Source organism: Sciurus vulgaris (genome assembly GCF_902686455.1).
Source record: "Sciurus vulgaris genome assembly, chromosome: 13".
Taxonomy (NCBI): domain Eukaryota; kingdom Metazoa; phylum Chordata; class Mammalia; order Rodentia; family Sciuridae; genus Sciurus; species Sciurus vulgaris.
Genome location: NC_136474.1, coordinates 73490210 through 73511892, shown reverse-complemented (window position 1 = coordinate 73511892; position 21683 = coordinate 73490210). Strand labels below are relative to the sequence as shown.

At 37.2% G+C, this 21683-nt stretch overlaps 1 protein-coding gene across 3 annotated transcripts in view; it reads left to right on the top strand.

Annotated features, from left to right (window-relative positions):
* Window positions 1–21683, top strand: part of DYM (dymeclin) — a 397677-nt gene that overhangs the window by 314198 nt on the left and 61796 nt on the right. For all 3 annotated transcript variants that reach the window (XM_079108988.1, XM_079108986.1, XM_079108987.1), the window contains one exon: window positions 5527–5709. In XM_079108988.1, coding sequence (XP_078965114.1) covers window positions 5527–5709 — 183 coding nt within the window. The remainder of the gene's footprint in view (window positions 1–5526; window positions 5710–21683) is intronic.

Here is a 21683-nt window from a genome sequence, read left to right as displayed (position 1 = left end):
TTGCCCAGTCGGTGGCAAAACTGGGACTTGACCCAATCTACAGCTGCTCTCTGCTAACTTGCAGCTACATTTTTCCTTTTTACTTCAGAGTAACAAAACCCCCATGTGTGATTCTTCACTGCCTTTCTTAGCATCACTGACTCTCTTTCTCAAGCAAGAATGAAAAATGGTACCAAATATCATAGGTCTCTGAAGTCAGTGCACAGTCCATGACAGACAGGTTTAGAGATGATCCCCTGCTGTTCCCACATTAACAATGGCATGGAGAACAGAAGCAGAAGTAGGTTCTTTGGTCTAGAGAATGGTCATTTTGGAACTTAGCCTTGCACTTTTGTCCTTTCAAGGGGCATTGCATTTTCTTCTAAAAACTAACAATGATTCTATTTAAGGTGGTGGGGTAATTGAAAGTAAATTCTGAACTTCACTGAGGTTTGAGGTCACTTTAAAGATTTTTCTTTACTAATTGCATTATTGGTTATACTCATAATTTTCTTTCTAAATTCAGTATTTTTTACATTCTTTATGAAATTGAGACTTGAAAGTAAAGCACTTGTTTTGGCACATAACTATAACTTCAAGTGACTTACCAAAGGTCACAAAGCTAGTTATTAGTAGAGCTGGGACCCAGCTGGAACACTGAGACCTAAGTTGGAGCAAAAGGAGGCACTCAGGAGAAAGTCAAATCCACAAATGCACACCTTCCCAGAGTACTATTTTACCTTTTATAGATCATGAAAGGGTATTTCTTTTTATTATTTAATTATTTTAAATATATTTTTTAGTTGTAGGTGGACATAATACCTTTATTTTATTTTTATGTGGTGCTGAGGATTGAACCCAGGGCCTTACGTGTGCTAGGCAAGCACGCTACGCTGAGCCACGATCCCAGCCCCTAATATATTTTTAAAAGAATGAAAATGAACATTAATTCTTAAAGTAATGCATTTGAGTTAAAAAGCTAAAAACACCAGGCTCTGGTGTATGCTTAGTCTCTTCTAGAAGAAGGGTGGGCAGCACTGTTTTGTACCTGCTTTCTGTGCCATGGCCAACTAAGATATTCTGATTGTTGGGGGCTGCAGCTTCATTGGATTTTGATCATTTTCCAGATATGGGAAACCATCAAAGTTAACCAGTGCCCTAGTGGTCACCATTGCCCATGCCATCACTGCCTGTACAGCAGTGTGTTGTATGTAAACAGCCACTTTCCAGGGTCCTAGCATGGGTCTCATTCAGACAGTGCCCCAGGATGAGTGAAGACCACATGGTTTCCATTCACACGCAGGAACAATGGGACCAAAACTCTGCTGTCTTCTCTCCACCTGCCCCTCCCACCCTTTGATTAAGGTTACCCATTGTCTAAGTTGGTCACAGGATTTATTCATCGGCTGTGATTTTGTGTTTAACATAAAGCTGATTCTTTCAATTAGATATTTTGAGACAAATCCAGTTCCGTCTGGAAATAACATGGTCACAAAGCTTTTCAGTGTGTGTGTGCCAGTGAATTAACAACATAAAGATAACAAGTCTATCACTAGAGGATTGCCTTTGAAGGCCATTGGCTCAGTGACTTTAAAAAGGGCCTTGCCTGTATGTTTCCTCTCCCTCCCTGCCTTTGGCAAAGTCCCATTAATTTTGTTGAAGATTTTATTTTCTGCTGAAAATGCAGGAAATTTAGACAACTCTCTTGGAATCCCCCCAAAACTAATACAAACAAGATACATATGCTCCTCTTAAGGAAACTAAAAATAAATTATTTGAAACGATTTAACTGTATAAATTCCCTCTTAAAAGGAAAGGGAAGTTTATAGAATGAAAGGCATCTCTAAGTGCTGTTAACTAGGTAAAATATTCCCACAACTGCCAACTTGTCTATTAGATATTAAATTACTACTTAAAGTAGAATTTGTTAGACTTTCAGTCCTAACATGTACAGTCAGACATGTGAAAATGGGAATCTTTTTCTCAGCGTACTTGTTTTTAGATTGAAATTGTTTGCAATAAAGTAAGTATGCACCCCACCTTTTTTTTGATCTGGACCTTATTCCTGTTATGGAAGCTATATGTACTAAAAAGAAAAGACCATGAATGAGATACATGAGATAACACATATCTTGTTATCTCTCCATATTTTCTTGCTCTTGTCAATGAGATTTTATGTCTGACAAAGCTAATTTTGATACAGTTCAGAGGAAACATGGTTAACTTTTTTTAAACATGGTTAACTTTTAAAACCATATCAATTTTATAAAACCTTATTCTTTAAGTATAAGTCAGTTTTCTACACAGCATCCCCTAAAAGACTGGTTTTATAAATAAAAGTAAAAAATTGTGACTCAGATTTAAGGCTTAGAAATATGATTTCTGAGTTCTTTGCATTTATGGTAGCAACTTTGGAAAGGCATTTATCTTTTTGCTCTTTTTGTAATAATGTCTAAAGTTGCATTGATTTTTCCCTTTTAAAGTACTTTAATAATATTTTTGTTTTTATTTTGGAGCATATTCACATGGTACTTAGCTGATGTTACACAGTTTTAAGAATTTAACAAATACAACCTTAAAAAAAATATTGAATGGGCACAGGGACATAGCTAGTGGTAGAGCTCATGCTTAGCATGTGCAAAGCCCTGGATTCAATCTCCAGGTACCAAAAAGAAAAATCAACAACAACAAAACTGTTAAATACCATTTGAAATGTTGACACCCAAATAATGATTAAATTGAACAACCCTTTAGGTCTATTTAAATGTCGAGATTTGGATGAATTTGTATTTTTTCTAAAAACTCTAATCAGTTCATTCTAATTTTTCATCTTTTTACAAGTGGTGATTATTGCCCAATAATGCTTTTTTTAAATGAAATTTGAAAGATATGGTTTACTGCCATATCTAGTAGTGACCTGCACCAGAATCTAATCATAGTAGCAACTTAAAGATGCAAATAGTCTTACAAATTATATTTATTTTTTATATTTTTCTTGGAAATTAGAATTAGCCAAAAGTTTGATTGTCTTGTTTTTAGTAAACATAGTTTACCCCTCTGGCCCATAATTATTTCACAGTCTTCTTCATAACTTGAAGCTGCAAATGATCTTCCAACAGAAATGAAAGGACCCCACACAGCATGGTTTGTAGGAAACAACTTGCACAGTAGGAACTCTGTTTCTTAAAGATAATTAAAGTAGTGGTTAGCAGAGAACTGTTGTTACTTAAAAATGGAAATGAATTAGTTGCAAAGATTATATGTTCTGTGTTCAAGGATAAGCTGATTGAGCACTTGAGATGAACCTTATAAAAGGAAAGAGATTCTAGCACTAAAGGAAGCAGCTTTAGTGTCTAGTGCTGAGTATGTTTTGTGATGTTGATTCTTTTGATCAAATTCTAAGCTTTCTAACTCAGAATTAACCTAAAGAATTACTATATGAATGAAATGATACATGTAGCAATTTTTGGTACAGTGTTTGGAACATAATAAAAGTAATCAATGTAGATAACCGACTTCAAGTAAACCCCATTTAATTTCTCAAGGAATCATTCCTTTGAGAGTAGTTGTGAAAATAACTGTAATTGACATCCAGCTGGTGCAAGCTGGTGGAGCTGCCTGGGTTGTGTACAGCCCACATCTAATAGAACTAACAGTGTCTACTAGTTGTTAAATATTTAGAATTTCACCCCTGGGTATAGCCAGGAAGGAAACTGACCTTATCTTATAAAAAGGGTAGTTGTGCTGAGGATTAGAGACTCTTTGTATAGAAATTTTCATAACCTAAATAATTTATAATGTTACATGTTAAAATAGATTTTGACAGAAAATTATAATCAGCTACTCTTTAAGTTACACTTAGTGTTCTAAATTGTGTAAAATTTCTCATTTTTGTTTCCTTGTTTCACATTAAAATATAGAAGTGCCTTTTATTGTGACAATACAGCAAAATTTGATATTATATATCATTGCTACTTCTTCCCACATTACATTTTCAATCAATTTGAATAACATTATAGAAACTATGTATTATTGTCATTCAATTTATATACCTGTAACTGAATATAGTCTATAAAAGATAGCATTAGAACTTACCTGAGAAACAAAATAAGTTAAAATAAGTTAAATAAAGTATCTAGAAACTTCTTTAAGCATAAAAGGGTTACTATGATTCTTAAAGAGCCTTCAGTCAGATTGATGCAAAGTAAAAATTAATGCAGAGCATTGCATATTGATCTAAAGTTTCCATTTATACTTTCCTGACTTGGGAATGAAATAAATGGTCAATATTTTAACTTAGGTTTAAATGAGCAAGTCCTATTTGAGGGTTGGGTATGTCACCCTGTTTGCTTCAGCAAATTACTTAATTAAATATTGAAAATAAACAATGTGTTTGAAAGCAGAAATTGTAATCTATTAACAGATAATTCTGTAAAAATAAATTTAATATATTAGACAACATAAATGAGTATATGAAATATTTATTAACATAAAATTCTGCAGAAAGTATTTTGATTGACCTTTATTTCTGAAGTGTACTGTCTCATTGAATTGTTTTTAAATGACCTGAGAGAATATTCTGAAACTCTCAAGTCTCCTCTTCCCCTAGTCATTCAAACAGCAGGTGAAATAAATGAAAATACATTTGAGAAAACTTACAGTTGAGATTATGTTGTCAGTTCCAAATTTGAAGCCTGATCTCCTCCCCTTTGCTACAAAAATATACCAATAAGAGATGAACCATAATAAGAAAACATTTAAAATACATAGCCACACCTAAACATGATAGGGATGTTTATGGACCCAAAACAGAAAGAGCAATCAAAGCAGGGAGCCCTGCGTTTCCAGGAGCCTGCTGAGCCTTGGACTGTCAGACAGCAAGAGTGGTTGGGAGCTCAGCCTACTGAAGGGAAGAGCCCTGAAGATCCCCAAGGTACCAGGACCACACTGGGCCACAGTCCCTGCTAGAAGTTGGGAGCTGGAGTAGGTCTTTCACTGAAAAACTTGTTCATTGCTTGCTTTGAGTTTTGATGTTATAAATTATTTTACGTTCAGATTCCCAAAGACTGCTAACTCTAAGAAACAATGACAAAACCACAGCTTATTTATCTGTAAATATAAAGATTGAAATGGCAATATAGAAAATTGAGATCATTTTCTGATTTAGACACTTTTCTGGGAAACAGTAAGACCCCCTTACTAATTTACATTGTGAAAGTCTAATGATTTAGGATGAGAATATAAATAAGGATCTGTTGAAGCTGAGCGAGCTCCAAATTTGCCGCTAAATTGGCTAGTCTATCATTTATTCATATTTGTTATATGAAATTCCTAATTATCACCATAATAAATTCAAATAATTTTAATTCAAATCCTTTAGTAACTGATAAAACTAATTCTAAAGACTCTTGATAGAAATAACCTTGAAGAGCTTTCCTGCATGATCTTTTTAATGCTGCTATAGTTTTAAATAATCACTTGAATTTTGATTACTTCTACAGCAAGGAAAAAAAACACTAACTCTGTTGGGGTTTACTTTCTCTTTAGGCGCAGGACCTCAACGTCATTGAAGAAGTTATTCGAATGATGTTGGAGATCATCAATTCCTGCCTGACAAATTCTCTTCACCACAACCCAAACTTGGTGTATGCGCTGCTTTACAAAAGAGATCTCTTTGAGCAGTTTCGAACCCATCCTTCATTTCAGGATATAATGCAAAATATTGATCTAGTAAGTGTAAATGGAGGTATTTATTATAATTCTTTTTTAAGTACTAAAGCAGAAAAAGTTTAATTTAACAAACCTTGCTATGAACTCTATAACACTGAGTCCTTTCCTTGAACTCTATTTGTGGCCCTTGGTGTATAAGAATTATTGTTGCTTTGCATCCTAGTTTTGATGGTTTGGCCAATTTTGTAATGGCATCTCAGTGTAGTTTTAATTCGTAATTCCTTGATCATAATTTTATGTAACAAATGTTGCATTCCCTGTGTGCACATGTGTCTTAAACACACCCATTTAATAGAATTGAGATCGTACTTAATTTTAAATAATTCTCTATTGTGTTCTACTCAACATTTAGATCATCAGCCTTTTTCTGTGGTATAATCAGTTCTTTGAATCTCACACTTTAGTATCTATCTGGCTAGCATTGTAAATGTCCTAAAATATATTAACCATCATCCCATTGTTGCTCATTTTGATTGTTTCAGGTTGTTTTATATCAATTCATAGTTAATGAACAGTTTATAAATAAATCTTAGCTCACATTTTTAAATTATATTTTTAGTATTATTTTAAAGCTAGAATTTTGCTGCTTTTTGCCATCAGAGAGTACGTATATTTTCACGATTCAACACAGGCTGCTAGATTGCTCTCCAGAAACATTGTACAGTTTATGCATCTGTATATCATTGTATACTTCTACAAGTGACCTGTGAGAGGACCTATCTCACTGTACTCTTGCAGCTTGGAGCATTAAAATTATTTTAATGTTTGTCTTTTTATAGCAAAAATGATATTTCATCATTATTTTTAATTTCTCTCATTACTAGTATGGTTGAACATTTTTTATAGGTCCATGAACTTTTGCTTTCTGTCCTTTCGAAAAGGATTTTGGTTAAATTTTCTATTGCTAATTGTGTTTTCTGATCCAGTTTAATTTCATAAATGTTTCTTGAATGGCTGATACGATTCATGGTGCTAAACACCAAAATCAAAATGTAATGTTACTTACATTTAGGAAAGTTTTGATAATAAACTGTCACACAAGCAAATATTATGATTTCAGTAATAAATAAGCATAAGTATATATACCTTTCTCTAGGGTGTCTTCACAATGGTGCAATTGTTACATGACCTGTCTCATACCCCAAAGGGTTTACCCTGGGGTATGTGTTAATCAGTTTTGCATCACTGTAATCAAAATGCCTGACAAGAACAACTTAAAGGAGGGCAAGTTTATTTTGGGTCATGGTTTCAGAGATATCTTTGGTCCTAAGATGAAACAGAACTTCATGCTTCGTGGCAGAAGGATGTGGTGGAGGGGCTGGGGATATAGCTCAGTTGGTAGAGTGCAAGCACAAGGCCCTGGGTTCAATCCCCAGCACTGAAAAAAAAAAAAAAAAAAAAAAGAAGGATGTGGTGGAGGAGTGACAGTCAGGAAGCAGAGAGAGGGAAGTCGAGAAGGGACCCAATGCCTCTAGCCACGCCCCACTTGCCTGCAGTTAACCACCCAGTTCATTCACACTAGGATGGCTGATTAGGTTACAGCTCTCACAATCCACTTATTTCACCTTGAATATTTCTGCATTAACACATGGGCTTTGGGGAACATCTCATATTCAAATCATACCACAATGCTACTATTTTACATTCCAGCACACAGCGTTAAAGAATTCCTGTTGCTTAACCTTCTAACCTTAATAGTTTTGCCAATTTTGTAATGGTATCTTGTTATAGTTTTGTTTATAGTTCCTTTATTACTGAGAATGAGCATGTTTCATATGTTTAGTGTTCATTTGGATTTTTTCTTTTGTAAAGTGCCTATGCAAATCTTTTGCCAGTTTTTCTATTCAGGTATTTATCTGTTTCTTATTAATATTGCATTTTATTATTATTCCATTATGCTCTAGATTCTCAGTCTTTAGCAGTCACTAACACAGTACAGTCTTCTGACAGTACTTTAAAAGTCCTCTCAAAATGATAAAACAGATCAGGGGACATTCTGCTCCATCTTTCCTTGGGAACCTGATTCCTGCCACACGCACTGTGTTCTGGTTCTCCTGCACAGCTGCACTGGCTTCCTGGGAATTTCCTTCACTGTTTTCCTTTGGTCAAACCTAGCTCCTGTGTCTTCCCCTTTCTTGGTTTATGGTTTCATGTTTGTGGAGCATACACTACATTAACTTTCTGGGAAAAGAATGATATGATATAGATTTTTTTAAAAAGTTGATATATAATTGTACATTTATTTCAATACATGTATATAATGTGTAATGCTTAAATATGGGTAATTTGCATCCTCATCACCTCAAATATATATCATTTATTTGTTGAGAATGTTCAGAGTTCTCTCTTCTAGATATTATTGTTCATTCATTTATTTTTATTTTTATTTTTTGGTACTGGGAATTGAATCCTGGGGCACCTAACTGGTGAGCCATATCTCCAGACTACTTTTTTATTTTATTTAGAGGCAGGTCTCATATGAGTGGCTTAGAGCCTCACTAAGTTGTCGAGGCTGATCTTAAACTTGCCATCTTCCTGTGCCTCAGTCTCCTGAGTCACTGGGATTACAGGCATGTGCCACCACACTCAGCTCCTAGTTATTTTGAAATAAAGATTTTTTTTTAATGTTTTAACTTTCTGTCTGAAAATGTTATTCTTCTTCCTTTGTGTATGGCCTGTTCTTTTTTTTTTTTTTTTTTTTTTTTTTTTTTTTTTTTGTGGTGCCAGGGATTCGAACCCAGGGCCTTATGCTTGCAAGGCAAGCACTGTACAACTAAGCTATATCCCCAGGCCTGGCCTGTTCTCTTGAGAAGCTTTTCTGGCCTCTTGATCTTGTATTCTCATGAGATTTCATGATTTCCTGAACCTTGGTTATTTGTACTGGGCATTTAGAGAGGGAGACTAAACTCTAGGCTGGGTCGACTGTGGTTTGTAGTTTAATAATTAATGTTAATTGTATGCTTTGGTAAAAGATGAGAATGCAGAACACCAGGAATGAGCAGTGCAGTCCCCGCTCTGATCCTGGTTTACAAAGAAACTGTGGAGAAGGAAGGCGGAGCCTTCATCCCTTTCTAACAGTTGACTCCTAACAGCAGTCTTAAGGATTATAATGCTGAGCAGAAGCTGGTTTTTACTGTAAAGGCAACTTTATAGACTATTTATTTCTAAAAGAACTACTTTGTACCATTGTAGATTTGTCCAAATTCATTTCTGTTTCTTGCTAGTACTATTTTTAGAAGTAAAATACTGAGTTTAATATTCATGATGCCTCTGAGTAAAATTTTAACAAAACGTTTCCTCCTTTTACATGAGAAATTGGCCTTGAGTTAAGCTGCTTCTCACTCAGGTCCCTGGAAAACCAATGAAGGTGATATCAGCGGCATCACCAGCATCCCTGCTATGGGAAAATGATAAAATGACATTTGATTGATAAGTTGAGTCGGCACTGAAAGGAACTATAAATACCTGGTAGGAAGCAATAGCTTTGGGCTTCTCTGAGCAAGGTGACTCTTACACTCAGGCATGATCCAAAAGCCGAGACTGTCAGAGTTCTGGGCCAAGGTGCCTGCTCACCCACCGCAGCAGTCTCATTCTCTTGCATCTGAACTGTCGTATGAGGGACCAAATTTTAGTCCCAAAACTATTGTAAGGATTCTCAGTGAAAACAAAAAAAAATCTGTGGCTATGCTGTTAGCCTGCTCTTTTTTTCTGTCCTTCTATTCTTTTAAATTAACCTGATGCTAAGTGTGGCCTTTTATGGTCTCAATATTCTTTGTATCTAATTGGGCCTAAGAATATCACCTAGGAGTAGGCATTACAATGATGAGATAGTATGTTCTTGTATTTATTTACAAATGTATCACTTTCTAGATTATTCCTAGTTTTCCAGGATTTACCCAGATCCTCTCATAAAAATATTTAATATTTCCTTGTTTTGGTTTGGATATGAGATGTCCCTGAAAAGCTCTTGTGTTAATACAGGAGTTCGAAGGTAAAGTGATTGGATTGTGAGAGCTCTAACCTGATTAATCCATCGTAGTTTGAATGGTAACTATGGACAGGTGGCAGGAGGAAGTGGGTCACTAGGGGCATACCCTGGAAAGGGTTGTTCTCTGTGACCCCTTCCCCACTTTATTTTTTTTTCCCTTTTTTTTGTTTGGATACAAGGGTTTGAACTCAGGGGCATTTAACCTCTGAGAAACATCCCCAGCCCCTTCTTATTTTTTATTTTGAAACAGTCTTGCTAAGTTGCTAAGACTGGCTTTGAACTTGCAATCCTCCTGCCTCAGACTCCGGAGCTGCTGGGAATACTACTATGCCCCACCCTTCCCCCTTTCTCTCTGCTTCCTGGCCAGCCATGAGGGGAGCAGCTTTCCTCTGCTGGGCCTTCCACAATGATGTCCTGCCTCACCTTGGGCCCAGAGCAATATACTCAGCATGCCTTTGATATCATGAGCCTAAATAAACTTCCTCCCCTAAATTGTTCTCATTGAGTTTTTTGGTCACAGCAATAAAAAGCTAACTTTTCAACCTTTTGTTTCTAATCTTTGTTGTCCTATTCATTTTAGTCTCTCTTTATAACAGTCCTCTATCACCTCTATCATCCTAACTTATGCCTTTCTCTGGCTCTCTCTGATTTCAGTTTCTTTTTCCATACCTTCCTTTTGGTTTTGTCTTCTTTTTTTCAGGACAGGACAGGCACCTGAGCTATGTACTATATATGTCTGATAATATATACCAATGATATATTAGGGAGAAATGCTCTCTGTTTAATTCCAAATAGCTTTCATTGTGATTGCCAATATTTTCTTGCATTTCCCAAAACAATAACCCAGAGTTCCTCCTATCCCCTCCCATGGTCACAGATGTACTAGGTGATACATTATTATATGATAACACATCATTTCAGTTATTTAGCTTTAAATTCTTGTTTATACCACATTGAAAACCATTTGGTTCTTTTCTCCTCCTCCTCCCCCTCCTTTGCCTCCTTCTCATTGTCATTGCTAGCTTTTATTGCATGCCTGCTAAGCATTTACATGCATTATCTTAATCCTCATTTAAAAATAAACCTGTGAGGTGTATTTCATTTTAATCCTCAAGTTACAGATAAAGAAACCGGTTTAGAAAGATTAATTAACTTGTTCACAGTCACACATTCAGAAAGTGCTAGAGCCAGCAGTCAAACCCAGACAGTCTGGCGATAAGGCCAGCATTTGTAGTCATTGCGCCTGACTGTGTTCCTGTTTGCCAGCTGCACCTGCAGTTTTTCATTGGTTCACATGTTCGCTCCCTGAAAGTGTCTGGTCAGACCTCCATGCCTCAAGCTCCCACTTTTTACTTTCTCCCTCAAGATCACTTCTCACAGTGTCAAATCCGTCTTTATTCCACCGTTCATAAAAATGAAGAACATTCTTAGTGACAAAGCTATTGATATCCTTAAAAATGTCTTTGAACCACTGTACTGCTTTTTGTGAGGACACACAAGAACCATCAAAGGACTTAAATTATATACATTTGAAACAGTCTCAGGGAACAGCACAGTGTGCAGGTAAGGAAGTACAGGAAGGGCCACGTGGAAATAAAAGCAGTGTGTTCATTTGGACATATATCCTGTGCCTACTTTCCTATCATTGTCACAAGAATAAGCTACTTCCTGATACTTCACCAGTATACAGCAGAAAATGCATTGTCAGGCTAGCTACTGTCTTGTGAGGCCAAGTACCTTTATGTAGATTATCTCTTTTGCTCCCTTTAAATCACAGTTATCATCCTATTTGACAGATAAGAAAACCAACACACAGACCCCTCCCTAAGCATCCCTGTCTTAGGTGATCACTTTATCTGCTCAGCCTTCATCCTTGCTGGTTATTTGCATACCCATATCTCATTGACCTTTCCTCTGTCCCTGGGAGGGAGGCAGTGCAGTACCTAGAGAGGGAAAATAGTTGGTGGAGTGTCACTTAACTACTGAGTCACTTGACCGTGTGAATCTAGGTCTTCTCATTCTAAATCCCATGTTTTCATTATTCACTTGGAGAAACATAAGATTCAAAATGAACAGGGTTTTCACCAATTTTTTTGTTGAATACTATCATCAAAATGTGCTGGGCACACTGGAAATTCACTTAAATTTTTTTTAAGTGAACTCTTTTCATATATTTAGAAAAGAATGGTAGTTGATACAGGTATAAATAACATTTCTACTTTTTGCCTCTTTCAGCATTTCGCCTTCCTCCTACTTTCCTAACTGCCCTGAAATTTGGACTTAAGCACACCTTTGCTACTTTCTTTTTCCATGGAGTTAACCTTGAAAAGTGTTAGTAGAGGAGACTAGGAATCTACTGTTATTTTAGCTGACAGCGAGTTGAGAGTTGATATTTTTCATTAAGACATCCAGCAGTACTGAATATCTGAGGCAGAAGTGACTAATGCTGGAGTACTTCTAAGTTCGGCAAAAGGAACAAGACATGTTTTTCAAGTACCCACATTTTTATTACCCTTTGGCACCTCTCCCTCCCATCCCAAACATGGGATGTTGTGATCTGGTTGACATAAGCAGCAGGACAAAGCAGAACTGCCACACCAGACAGGAGAGTTAAGGAGAAGAGTTTTCTAGTTGCTTAAGGCAAGAAGTGGCTGAATGTGAGTAGAGAACAGATACAGTGAACTACAATAGTCATATAATATGGTAAAGGCAAGAACTATTTTATCTCTGAGCAATGCAAAATTGACCTCAGAGCTTGTGTACTTCTAGACCTGACTGTCCTTACTGAGCACCAGGCTAGCATATTCAGTTGCCCATTTGACAATTCATAAATGTTCAACAGGTTCAATCATAATTCTTGACTTTGTCCAAAACACAAATACAAAAAAAGAAAGTTTTCTTCTGCTGTCTTCTTTTATCTTACTATAGCATCAATATGTACCCATTTGCTTATGGGGAAAAAGAACAACAAAAAGAAAGGAAACCCAGTGGCTCAGGAGCCTGAGGCCAGAGGATTGCAAGTTCAAAGCCAGCCTCAGCAACAGTGAGGCACTAAGCAACTGAGACCCTGTCTCTAAATGAAATACAAAAAATAGAACTGGGCATGTGGCTCAGTGGTCAAGTGCCCCTGAATTCAATCCTTGGTAAAACCCCCACACACACCCCCAAAAAATAAGAAAGGTAAATGAGAATGAATTGGAGTAGAAATGGGAAACTACAGATTTAGAGAGTGTAAGGAATCCCACAAATCCACGCCAGACACAGGAAATCACATAAGGGAGTTTATTAAGCAAACAGAGTGTCTCCCTGCAGGGTAAGAGAGAAAGTGAGAGGAAAAGAAAGGGAAAGAGAAAGAAAGGGTGAGTGCTGGAGAGAGTGGAAAGCGAGGAAGAGAAAGAAAGCAAGTCGGGGAGAGAAGAGCAAGAGAGAAAAGATGGCGGTGAAGCTATCTTTAAGAATCCCGCTGGGGGGCTGAGGAGATAGCTCAGTTGGTAGAGTGCTTGCCTTACAAGCACAAGGCCCTGGGTTCGAACCCCAGCACCAGGAGAAAAAAAAAAAAAAAAAAAAGAATCCCGCTGGGCTAACAGGGGACCAGTAACAGAGAAGGATACTTGCAAGCTGACTGATGAACCAATAGCTAGCTAGGATGTTCACAGACTGACAGTAGTTGGGAGGTGGGGAAAATGGCTGCACCGGAAAGGGTGGGGAGCAGCTTTCAGACTGACAAGCTAGGTTGTGATGCAACGAAGAGGTCAGGGGCAGCAGCTTTGTATTACAGAGAGTGGTCGGGCAAGTCCTCTCAGAAGGTACGTTTAAGCCAAGATGTGCAGAAGGTGGAAAGTGAACTTTCTGGAGGCAGAGTGTTCTGAGATAATGGGAGTTATAGGATATTTGTCAATATTCACTGAACTGTTTGATAAAATGAGTAGATTTATTATATGGTATGCAAATTGTACCTCAGTAAATTTACCATTAAAAAATAAATTTTCTGGAGTGGGGTTTTGCCTAAGATGCAGAAAACTAGTACAAATTCCCACTCCTTGACAAAGAGAAAAAGGGTTGAACTACAAAATCATAACTTCTTTTGAACCCATCAATTAACTGAGGTCATAGGGCAGCCAGGTAACTTGGAAACCAAGGAGAGATGGGCCCATCCACCCCCAAAGCTGAAGTGAGACACCAGGACTAGATCCAGGTAACCAACATACAAGTGCATAAAAAGAAATTAGATGCAGTTTAAGAATTTGCTAAAGGTTGAATGTGAACCAGAATGACATTATAAAACACCAAGGACACCCAGGTACTAGAGGAATTTGCACTGGAAGGCTCGGAGACTGGTGGTCAGCAGGACACTAAAGAGAGCCTCTCAAGGAGATGCCGGCAATTGAAAAATATCTAGTGCTGTGTCCATACCAGACCCTTCTGTCATGGTACAAGAGCCTTATGTACCTGGGAAAGAAGAACCACTCCTTACTGCCCTCTGGCATGGGCAGAGACCCCTTGTGACAGGGAAGGATAGAAGGAACACCCTCTACTTGTGGGAAAGGGACAGGAAACTGCCCTAACCCCAGTATCTTCCAAGAGCACCGTTAGAGGTGTCCTACCCCAAGACTTACCACAGGCAAAGTTCCGTTGTCATTGGAAGAAAGGGAAGAAAAAGCTGAGAAAAACCTCACGCTCTAGGCCCAGCTGTATGTAGCCCACTTAAGACTGAAGTCTTAGGACATCAGGGCCAGGACAACACAAGACCCAATACCTCTTATCACCAGGCTAGCAAGTTCTGAGTTACAAGCAGTAGCAGAGCAGTCTACCACTGGGAAAGGATCAAGAGCAGGGGTGCCCACCCTGCTCCATCACCCAGGAATACAGAGAAAGCAGAGAGTGGAGCCGGAGCATGGAAAAACACAGTTAGGCACTTCAGGTCCTAACTAAGCACAGGGCATCGTTAGAGGACATGGTGTACTGAGGGCAGCCATAGCAACAAAAACTCAAATCTAGCTCATCTTCTGAGTAAATTAGCCTGTCCCAAACCTGAGCTAGGAAGAAGTGTTCCCTCTAGCATAGAATTCATCTCAGTCTCAACATTCTACACGCTGTGTTCAACATTCAGTCATACATTATGAGACACAAAAAGGCAAGAAAAAAATAATTGTCTAGAGACAGCCAAACCAGATTCAGTGATGATTCAGATGTTGGAACTATCAGAAAGGGACTTTATGATTAATACAGATAGAGGATCTAGTGTGACAGTCAGCAAAGTGTGAACCATGGCCCAAATTCAACCTGAGACTGGTCTTTGTACAGCCCGTGAACCAAGGATATCTTCTGCATTTTGAAGATGTATTTAAACAAAGAAGAATGTGTATCAGAGTCTGTGTTGTGACCACAGAACTTAAGTTACGTACTACCTGTCCTTTACAGAAAGTTTGCCAACCCCTGGCATAATAGAGTTGTGTAAACAGATGTATAAATATCTCTCTCTGACACCACAGAGATAGAAACATCAAAAAAAAAAAAAAAAAATCAAATGGGAATGCTAGAAATAAAAAAACATGATATGACAGAGTTTCCATATCTGGCTCATTGGTATGCTTGGGTGTAGTCAAAGGGGGAAAATATGTGATTTTGAATATAGGTCATTATAAAGTATGTGAACAAACAAAGTGAGAAAAACTGTGAAAAATGAGAACAGAGCCAGGTATGGTGGCACACACCTTCAATCCCAGCTAGCTGAAAGACTAAGTCTGGGGGATCACAAGTTTGAGGCCAGCCTTAGCAACTTAGTGAGACCCTGTCTCAAAAATAAACAGGCTGGAGATGTATCTCAGGGGTAAAGTGCCCCTGCATTCAGTCCCCAGTATGGCAGGCAGGGGCTGAGAACAGGACATCCAAGAACTGCAGGGCAATATCAAATGATCAACAAACATAATTGAAGTCCTCGAAGGAAAAGAGAAAAAGAACTGGTCAGAAGAAATATTAGAAAAGAGAGTGACTGAAAATTTTCAAAATACTGAAAGATATTAAACCACAGATCCAAGAATCTCAGAGAATTTCAATCAGGATAAGTCCATTAAAAATAAATAAATAAGAATAAAGGGTGTGGGTATAGGTCAGTGGTAGAGCACTTGCACAGCATGCTTCAGTCCTGGGTTCAATCTCCGCCTCCCCCCCAAAAAAAAACCCACAACACACTTTATATTTAAATATCTGAGAAACAATGAAAAAAGAAAACACAGAGAAGAGAAAAATGTTATATACAATGTTTATATAACAGGAATAAAGATAATAACAGAAACTCTGCAAGTCAGACTAACAAGAGTGCCATCTTTTAAATATCAAGATAAAACAATCTTACTAACCCAGAATTTAGACCTCCTACAAATATCTTTAAAAACTGAAAACACAATAAATACATTTTCAGACAAAAATGGAGAGCAGGTATTGCTAACAGTGTGTACCATAAAGAACTACTAAAAGACATCATTCAAACACAAGAAATAACATACCTGACAGAAACTTAGAAATTAACAAACAGAAAGTAAGAGTTCCTGAAATGGTAAAAACTAAAGCAAACATAAAAGACTTTTTGTTATGTTGATTCATTCTGTACAATAATTGACTTTCTAAAGGGGTTATCAGACTTTCCCTGTAAGTGGCCAGATAGTAAATATTTTAGACTTTAAGGGCTACGTTGTCTCTGTCACAACTACCCAGCCCTGCTGGTAGACTTTAGTAGCAGTCATACACAATATGTAAACAAGTGGGCATGGCTGTATTCCAGTAAGACTTCATTTAGAACTTCAGACAACAGGCCAGAATTGTCTTATAGGCTATAGGTTGCTCTTGGACATGGTTTCAGAAATCCTCGACAAAAGCTTAGCAGATTTGCCATATATCAAAGGAGTAATATATTGTAATCAGTTGGCATTAATCCCAGGAATGAAGGCTGGTTCTGCTTTAGAAAACTGTATTTAGCATTAGAAAAATGTAATTCTTTTCTAATCAGATAGGAAAAACTATCTGATCATATCAATACATGCAGAAAAAGCCTTTGTTAAAAAATCCAGCATTTTTTCACAATAGAAAAAAAAATTCTGCAAACTAAATTTTGAAGAAAATTACCTCAATCTGGTACTATTTCATTTTTCTTAAAATAATAAAACTAAACTACATTTTCTGAAAGAAAAGATTTATGCATACATTCAACTAAAAATCCAAGAGGTTTTAGTTGGCCCTCAGCAATGTATTAAGCTAGTGGTGATCTTGTTGGTTTTAACCTGCAGATTTTCCTGGAATTTACTTTTGATAGATTTCACTTGCTGTTCTGTTTGGTTTGGGTAAGATGACCTTTGCCACCAAACTCAGTTCTGACAAATCTTTCACCTGCATGCAGTATAAAATCAGGAAATACAATTCCAACAAAGATCATTGATGGTATACACTGGCAATGGTGATAGTAACATGCATGGGTTTCATCATTAACAGACTGTTTCACATGCTTTATCATTGCTGATTTCTATGCCTTGCACAGAGCAACTCTATCATTTTGTAAATGGCAGTACTGAAATACACTTAATAATGATAGTAGTTGACATCATACGAGCACCAACTATGTGCAAAGCACTCCTCACTTTGCAGATGGTAACATTTAATTTTCACAGTAGGCCCATGAGGCAGGCACTATATTTTTTCCTTGCTTGTGGATCAGGACACTGAGACATAGAGATTGAAACAACTTACCAAGGCTTAAAGTTGAGCTAGAATTTAACCCCAGGTTTCTGACACTGGGTAGGTTCCTTGAACCACTGCATGATGCCACCTCTGGAAGAAGTTAGGTGTCTTATAAGGCACATTGCTAGTAAGTATCCAAGGCAAGACCCAACTTGGGCCATTTCACTTGGAATAGTTTACTGTCTAGTGTACCGTGTGTCTGACCTATTGATTTTACATGTTTGAGCTGTGTCCTATCTTCCCACTTATATTGCATCTTTCTTGAAGACAGAAAATTATCTTTTTCCCTTGTAAATCCTCTGGAGATATTCTCTGCTGAGTAGGTTATCCATGCATGTATTGATTAAAACACAAAAATCTCAGAGAAAACCAAAAGAAATTGATGCAGAAATACATACATATTCTACTTTCTAAAACCTATTTATTATTATCTTTAAAAACAAAAACAAATGATCTCTCTATGTTTGACTTTTGGGAGAGTGGCTAAGGAAGAATTTTTGCCTGACTAGCACGTACTGGCTCCTGTTTTACCCCCATCTACCCCACAAAAGCTCATTTCCATAAACCTGGATGGAATGATCATTCACTGGTTTCATGACAAGTAGTCAACTGTGATTTTGACATTACTTGAGGAGTACACTGATTAATCAGAACATGGCATTGGGCAGTCAGGGTTCCAGGCTAATAGCGTAATGGGAGATAACTTGTTATACTTGGATTTCATGAGTTGCAGACAAATACAGCAGGCAGAGAAAGTTGTAAAGCATGCACTATGGAAAAGTACCTTCCTTAAGTTACACTAGCAAAGCACTCATTCCCATTTTAGTTGAAGGTTTTGTTTTTTTTCTATTGCTACATATTATGCATACATTTTCAGAAGAAAAAAGTTTATCCGTTTGAACAATTTTAACAGTTGCTGTGCAAGTTCATGAAAAACACATTATCTGTTGTAGTCTCATCACTAAAGTTACTAGTGCATAAAAATTCTAAACTGGGAGTAGGAAATACAAGTTCATATCTGGATAGATTTTTTCACATTCTTTGCTGGTATTGTAGTCTAATTCTGTCTGAATTTTTTGGTTAAGCAATCTATACCTTTTGGCTCAAATATTTCCTGTTTTAAAAAAATGATAACAACAACTAAATTTGGCACATATACCTGTAATTCCAGCTACTTGGGAGACTGAGGCAGAAGAATTGCAAGTTCCAGGCCAGCTTGGACAATTTAGCAAGACCCTGTCCCAAAAAAAAATGAGGGTGGTGGGGAAAGAGTCTGGTATGTAGCTCAATGATAGAACCCTCCTGGGTTCAGTCCCACTGGGAAACAAAAACAAAAATGAAAAATCCTAATTAAACCTGTGTTCCAGATTGCTACATAAAAAACGCTGGAGACCTGACCAGAGTGCTGTTCTGCTCCTGACACAGGCATAACTCTGGCCCCTCCTCTGTCTCTGCTCCTGTTTACTCCTCTATAGGAAAAGGACTTTTTATCAGCCTTGTAGAATTTCTGGGAGAATGAAATAAATAGTATAGGTAGAGCACATGGTCCATAGTAAACATTCAGTGCAGGTTCGTTTTCTTCCTTCTTGATGTATAAATTATACTTCCTTCTGGAAGTGGTAGTTTTATCGTTTGCTAAAATAGTATCAATTTGAATGCAAAAACATTAGAATGTCAGCTTTAAAATATACAAATGAGAGCTTGAAAGAAGAAGTCTTCTTAGAACCTAAGCCTCATGCCCCCTCTGCAGGTGTCCTGGTGGGGTGAAAACTGCTTAGGGCTTAGAGGCAAGCCAGCATAGGCCACAGAGAGAACAAAACAGAACTGTCATTGCATCACTTTGTTATGTGACATGTGAGTACTCACTCTTTTGTTGGCTCATAATGTCTGCGAGGATATGAATGCCATGTGTTCCACTCAACTCTGATTACGGGCATTTGTTATCTCGATTATCAATCTCCTGAGTAAATGGATGCACCAGCAGTTCAGAAGAATATGCCAATGCTTTATTTGTTCATTTAAAAATAAAGTGATATCGTTTTACTGATGGTATTGGCATAGACGACACACAAGGGATCAACTCCACAGCTCCTGGTGCCCTGAGGAAGAGAGGAGAGTTGGCACGCAGCCTGGCACATGGGCTCTCGCCTTGTTGCTTCCCTACAGTTAACATCATGTATTGCATTCCTGGTGCTTGCCCCCAAGACTGAAGGTCACACAGTAATAATATCAACACACATGACAGAAGACAGTGGTAGAGCTGACATTCCCCTCCTCCTAGAACAGGTACCACATTTCAAGGTAGAAACAGTGACAAACCCACCTAATCTCACAAGAAATGGATCCATAAACATTATCCAGAAGACTATTTCCATTATGGGTTTGTATCCACTATAATAAAGTGTGTCTCACTGTGCATATATATATACTTTGCTTGCTGATAATAATGTGAAGCCTTTGTGATTAGCAAAACATATGATATAACCAGTTGTCCAGATTATTTTCCTTTCTGTGGTACTGGGGACTGCACCCAGGGTCTCCTTAAGTTACTGACACTGGCCTCAAACTTGCAGTCCTTCTGTTGAACCTGGCTCAAATTATTTTCAATAATATTTAATGAGTACAAAAAAAGTGTTTTCTTATCAGTTAAGTATTTTTTAAATTAGTTTATTTTGTATTTATCTCATTCTTTTTATTCCTTCTATGTGCATTTTGTGATATATAAAACATTAATGCTGTACTTTATTACATAATTTATAAATAAATAGAACATGTATTGCAAGTACCTCTCTCTTTTTTTTTTTAACCTGTAGACATATGTTATCAGATTCTCCAATCTAGATTCTGGTTAATGGTCATAACCTCCTGGAGAGATCAACACTGAAGGCCTCTGGCTAGGCTACAGGATCAGTGTTCCATAAGCTTCCCAGCCACTTTTGATGGTCAGCCATATTTGGGAACTACCCTTGTCTCCATTGCTATAAGCTAAACATCATCCAATAACAAAATCTCAGCTTTTAATAAATATTAAAAAGAAAACCATTTTGTAAGCCTCAAGCAGATATCTACTGTTTCACTGATAGTGTTTCATTTCTTAGAATGTGTTTTTAACAAATATGTTCCTATTCTACTAACTATTTTTTGGTCAAAGAAGAGAATTTTATGTACAGGTATTAATTTAAACCATATGAAACTGCCACTATTCAGCCATTTTTTTTTTACCAACAAAAATGTTATTTTACAGGCAAATGGATGAAATTGGAGAATATCATGCTAAGTGAGATAAGCCAATCTCAAAAATCCAAAAGGCGAATGATCTCACTGATAAGCGGATGATGACACATAATGGGGGGTAGGAGGGGGGCAAGAATGGAGGAAAGAGGGACTGTATGGAGGGAAAAGAGGGGTGGGAGGGGTGGGGGGGAAGGAAAAAATAACAGAATGAATCAAACATCATTACCCTATGTAAATGTATGATTACGCGAATGGTATGCTGTTACTCCATGTACAAACAGAAACAACATGTATCCCATTTGTTTACAATAAAAATAAATTAAAATTTAAAAAATGTTATTTTATATGGTTAATCAATGTTTTTCTCAGAAAAATTGTATATGTTTCAAACCTGGCTGGTTATGATGGCAAGTGCCTATAATCCCAGCTGCGTGGGAGGCTGAAGCAAGAGGGTTACAAGTTTGAAGCCAGCCTGGGCAACACAGCAAGACCCTGTCCCTAAAAAATAAAAATAATGCTAAAATTTATTTTAAAATAAATTTAGAATTTAAAATTTATTTTAAAATAAAACCTGTGAGGATATTTATACAAAAGGGTAGCATTTATTTCACATCTTTATAGCATATTTTAAAATAAGATTTTAGTGGAATTATTGCAGTATGTTTCCTATTTGTGTCTTACTTCAAAAATTTATTCACTATATTAAAAATCATTTTATGTACTTCTATCTAAACTCTTTAAACAGAACTTAATTCCAGAATTCCGAAAGGAATTTAAAATCTGATTTGGGAAAAACAAGACCCGTAAATACATACTGCATAAGCACAACTAACCTGTTATGGACAAAATAAGCAACTTGTAAAGGAGCTGGTGCCAACAATTTGCTTGATTAAATAAAACAATGATCTATCTAGAATCAAATGCAGGGTAGCCAGCCATGAGCTCCCTTTGTATTTGCTGATTACCTGAGTTGTGAGGCCCAGGCTTGGAGATGATGCTGCTCCCCACCCCATGTCTTTTC